The sequence below is a fragment of the Schistosoma mansoni genome, assembly GCF_000237925.1.
Source record: "Schistosoma mansoni, WGS project CABG00000000 data, supercontig 1145, strain Puerto Rico, whole genome shotgun sequence".
NCBI lineage: Eukaryota > Metazoa > Platyhelminthes > Trematoda > Strigeidida > Schistosomatidae > Schistosoma > Schistosoma mansoni.
The window spans coordinates 1-5,747 of record NW_017386542.1 but is presented as its reverse complement, the minus strand read 5'-3'; the positions used below and the strand labels follow the sequence as shown (position 1 = coordinate 5,747).

The 5,747-nt window shown below is 35.0% G+C and overlaps 1 protein-coding gene across 1 annotated transcript; it reads right to left on the bottom strand.

Annotated features, from left to right (window-relative positions):
- Window positions 1-208: 208 nt before the first annotated feature.
- Window positions 209-5,177, bottom strand: Smp_205990 (unnamed protein product; the record flags this gene model as incomplete). The annotated part of the gene is made up of 3 exons (XM_018793042.1): window positions 209-219; window positions 3,344-3,539; window positions 5,025-5,177. 3 exons carry the CDS (start codon window positions 5,175-5,177, stop codon window positions 209-211), a joined length of 360 nt encoding a protein of 119 aa, XP_018644799.1.
- Between the last annotated feature and the right edge of the window lie 570 nt (window positions 5,178-5,747).

The window sequence follows — 5,747 nt, the reverse complement described above, 5'->3', positions numbered from 1 at the left end:
TCATTAAAAGAATTAAAAGATGCATAACAACAAGTGTATTTACTTCCGAGGAACAATACAAAAACATATTCTAGTTATACACAAAATATACACATAAACAGATAACCATGTATAAATATACAAATATAGACATGCATGTACACACATGCACACATTCAAGAACATACAAACAATCAAACAACATAAAACATTATTACCTGTATAAACTTTATGATAGTTCTAGAATCAATGAAGTTTACAGTAAGAAAACGATACACTCAATAGATTATCAATAACAACATAAAGAAAAGCGTAGTTTCAAAATGATTACAAAAGAAGAGTAAGTAATGAACACCTTTAGATCAATTGATAATGGTATTTTCTTCTAGTATGTCAGATAGTTGAATAATTTTTTCTGGTTGGCGTTTTTATAGCGAGTTGGTTTTCTACGGGATGGGGTAGCTAACCCCATGCCTAACCCTCCTCCTTTACCCGGGCTTGGGACAGGCAGTAGCCCCCGGAGGAGCTACAGGAGTAGTGGAGACGTGGAGAACTACAAAAGCCATTATCCACAAGATACAAGTCTTTATTAACAGTTGTCTACGCAAGATACTTCGGATCTGTTGGCCAGACACTATCAGCAACAAGTTACTGTGGGAGACAACAAACCAGATTCCAGTGGAGGAAGAAATCAGGAAGAAGCGCTGGAAGTGGATAGGACACACATTGAGGAAATCACCCAATTGAATTACAAAACAAGCCCTCACATGGAATCCTGAAGGCCAAAGGAGAAGAGGGAGACCAAAGAACACATTACGCCGATAAATAGAGAAAGACATGAGAAGGATAAACAAAAACTGGATAGAACTAGAAAAGAAGGCCTAGGACAGAGTGGGTTGGAGAATGCTGGTCGGCGGCCTATGCTCCATTGGGAGTAACAGGCGTAAGTAAGTAAGCAGATAGTTGAAGCATCCAATTTATAAGAATCAGATCTGTAGGTTTCTGAGTCCAAATTACCTTATACAATAAATCGAGTAGCATCGTTAAAGCTTATTTAAACAATATAACTGAGATTATCTAGAACACTTTCTCAATGTTCAAGAAATGTAGTGTGTTGAGAGATAAGGGCTATTTTTCTTTTTATATTATGAATGAATGTTGGATATTAAAGTATCATTTTGTTATATTTCATTTTAAGCTTTATTATGTATTATGTTTGTGTTTTCTATCCTGGATACTGAGTTAAGCTACATTGAAGTGTTCAGATCAGATAGTTGTGGATACCTCCTCTAAATAGCTAGAGATAGAATCTTCATTCGAATATGTAGTGCTCACTCACAAAATGAAAGTCAAAAAATGACTAAAAGTGCCAGAAACAACACAATTATTAAATTCTTTTTATTTATTTAAACATAAATATTGGTACAAAGGGGCACCATATATATATATATATATATATATATATTTGCGCCACACAAATCAAAGGAGATTTGTGTGAGGACTGTGATACTGCACAGGTGCCCAAACTGAAACAGGTGGTTTTCTTAAGGGGCCACACCCGGAGCCTTCGACCTACAGATCCGATCCACAAGGCAGTGGAGCATCGTAAGTAGATGCAGTCCTATGGTAGCCGGTGACTGACGATTGATTCATACGCGATTTGTTCCCTCAGGATACTGGAGCCCATGTGCACCATTGGTTTAGAATCAGGGTTTTCCAACTCCCATAGGTGGACGCTCCATATCCACCAACCCGGTTAAAGCGCCGGACATTCGCTTCTCATCCTCTCAATTTCGTAAACGACACTCCTGCCGCGAGAAGACAGTGAGTAGGATTTCCCTGGTAGAGGCTATATATTCGCGTAGCCATGTGAGAGCATTTGGAGAGGTAGATCGGACTCGCCCCACTCTCAGCTGTACCAGGGCATTTTGGGGCAAAAACGTTGCAGATAACCTTATCCATAAACATATCTACAAAATTATGGAATAAACGTACCATATATGTTTAACCCTATTTTATCATTGTTCAATTCGGGTATACCTATTACTAAACTTACAAAAGTTTGAAAACAAACCTTTTAGAGGTTTTTAATAGTACAGTATTATTTTGTAGGTAAATTGAATTTTTAAAAAAATATTCTTATAAATTGAAGGAAAATTAATCTGATAAACTATTTTAATTATATAAATCTATTGGGATTTATGTATTTATAAACAAAATCATATTGTTATTGACAAAATAAAATAAAGAGATGATTAATTAGTATTCATGTAGATAATGGGTAGAATAATAATATAATAGTCGTACTACTGTGGTGTGGTCTACTTATATCCATATAAGTAGTATATGCTGATGGTCAGACATAGAATGTATTTTGGCAGAAGATCGATAAGGAAAGAACAGGAATAAAGCGCAATCGGTATGAAAATTCATGAAGAATGAAATCAGAGAAGACGAACTGATATTTACAGAAGGAACAGTTAAGATTGAGACAATTGATTGATAGTTTGCAAATTAACTGTTGACTGTATGGTTATCAGAATTTAGTGAGATAGTCTGTAATTTGTGCTTAGATACATTCGATTGTCCCCAATCGGTATTCTGTTAACTACACTATCATTAAGTTGTAACATATTTTTGACAAAATGTTATGTAATACAGAAAACAACATGTGAACTAAATAAGAAATCAGTTTGTAATCAATATTTTGCGTGAAATTATTTCTTAATATACACTATTATATAATAACTAGTTAATTATTGTAAACAAAGATGAATAGTGACTAGCGGTGGAATCCAGTTTGACGCGCGTTTCGTCCTATTTGGGACTTGTCAGCTGGATGTACTTACATGTCAGAGTTGATATTCATTCTGGGACTCAAACCGAGTAACTTTCGCTTGAAACGCCATCAAGTCTCAGAGTGAACATCAACTCTGAGATGCAGGTACATCCAACTGACAAGTCCCTAATATGACAAAACGCGCGTCCTAGATTCCGCTGCTAGCCACTATCCATCTTTGCTTACAACGCTTGTGAATTAAGACAATATTGAGGCAATACGCACAGTATGTACATATGCCAATTAGAGACTGACCAGTTGGAATTTTATCAATCTTCTGCTGGCACGCATTTTACGTCTGATTGGTGTTATATACTACTTATATCTGTCAATGTAGGTAGCATACACCACACTATTATCGATTTTCACCCATTTGACGTCTTGGATAGATCTAAATCTAAAATTCTAAATGATTCAAACACAACAGTTGATTCATGAGAAAAAAATAAACTAAAAAGCAGTAAAATCTACTGAAAGAGTATCAAATAAATTTTTATTGGACTACAAAAATATGAATGAATTTACCTGCATTTATACGACTATCAATAATGCGAGTTAAACCATTTGATATTTGTTGGTCTAATGATTGTTTACCACGTGGAGAACGACGTCGAACAACTAAACGCATAGTATTTCCGCCACGTTGTATAATTTCAATAGCTTGTCCATGTGACATACCAATAGTTGAATAACCATTGATTTCAATTAATTCATCACCAACCTAAATATAGATATATTATGAAATAGGAAGTTTTAGTTGTTTTTTTGTGTGTGCAGAAATAGCAAATATTCACTTACATAAAGGCGGTAATGGTTGTGGTAATATAGAGTTTATAAATAGTTAAAGTACACCTTAATGACTGTAGTGTGTGCTACTTATGTTGCAGATATAAAGAGTATATAACACCAGACAGAAGTGCAATGTCTGCGAGCAGAAGGTTGAAAAGATTGGAATGAATAGAAGAGAGGAGATTGAAAGCGATCAAGATAACAACAGAAATGAAGGAGCAATGAATTTTTAAAGAGACAATTCAATGATGTATGATTTTCACACTTTACTAAACCAGTGTATGATTGTGTTATGTTCTTAATAGCACTGTTTATTAACATGAAATAAGATCATCGATTAGAACACCAATTTATTGACCAGACCAATGACGCATAAACCAGTACGAGTAGCAAAAAGTCAACTCCGAGTTCTTATTTCTTCTTTGAGATAGTAGCTTCTCGCATAACCCAGTCGGTTCAATTCAACCATCACAATGTCTCTGATTGTACTTTTTTGCAGTTTGTACAGCGAAAGGTCATTCGTTGTTTATAAACGTGCCTATATAGGCTATGTGATCAATAGATATAAATGATGTATTACAACAAGCAAAAACAGATAACTTCTTGAAATATCTAGATGGCAACAACAGGTAACCCAGATATTCAAGCAGGCCACAAAAAAAATCGGTGAAACTATACAAGTGTTACTATGAAACAAATCAACTTGAAAATAACAACTTTGGAAGTTCCGCATGAAATTGAGGAAAGGCAATCATTCATCTACTAACTGATAATACTAAAGAGGATAAAATTATGGAGTATTTAAGACACATTAAATTGATATGATACATAACGGGTCTATGAAAGTAATGATTTTTATCGAATGAAAAGACTTATTCAGATATAAATTATGTTAGCAGTATTAATTAAAACGCAAAACAAAACAGGAATTCCTTTGTTATTGTTGTAAATAGTTACTGTTATATCTAGAGCTTTGGTTCTTACTATGCCGCGTACTACTAGACTACTTGAACGATAGAACCCGCAACGTCGCAAGAGAGAAGACCGAAGAATAGTAAGTAGGAATGTTATTCCCCAAAATAGTGTCAAATATAGTACAAAAATTTCTTGTATTTATAGTTTTTTGGATGAAAGTAAATCATCATTACGGATAGCCAATAGGCACATAGGTGGGCCTTCTTATTCAACCAATAGGAGAGCTACACGTCTATATTCTATAATGTTCCTCTAGCAGTGATTGGATGGAATGTCTTCGGCTCTTTCTGGCCTTCTTGAGGCTTCCTAGAGTTTACCAACGAGCCATCCTTACAGTTACATCCTATTTTTTTTGGACGAATCTACATTTTTTGAGTTTCAGACTTTGGTAAATCAATTCTAAAAAAAAGGATGTTTATGGCAAACAATAATAAAAATGTACCTTTAAATGGCCATCCATTTGAGCAGCACCACCATCTGCAATACGTAATACAACTAGTGGCATACGATTAAATTCTTGTCCACCACGAATGGAGAAACCGAAACCTCTACTTCCACGAAACAGTGTAACCGGAAATTCAACTGAATCTCTCATTGGTAAAGGATGTTTACGTCCACGTGAAGCTGAGCCTGTAAGATGGAGAAGACAATTTGAGATTGGATTGTAAGCATCCATATACATATACATATAAATCACAGTAGAATTACAGTTTAAACATTTCATTCTATAAAATAAGATTGATTGGATGGTAGTGTTTAACAGAGATAGAGATTGTCTGACTGACGACAGAAGTAAGCTAATAATATATTGATATTCAAGACGGAATTCCAATCAACCTCTTTTGACAAACGTGTGTCCTGAGTGGATAGTCTCGATGCTGTCTGAAGTTACAGGTTCCTATGGATTAAGCATTAACGATAGGCACCAGGTTCAAGTTTCAAAGTAAACATTAGCACTTAGATGCAGGAATAATCAAATGATGAATCCTGAGTAAGACAAAGTAAATAACCTGGATCCTACGGCTAGCAACAGTTCAGTCATACTAAAGAAATAGATAGGAACCATTATCACAACTTTTGACATGGAACTGGTACTTATCTAAAAGAAAGCTCACACTTTTTTTGGAAATACTTCAGAAGATCGCTACCCGTATGATGAACATCG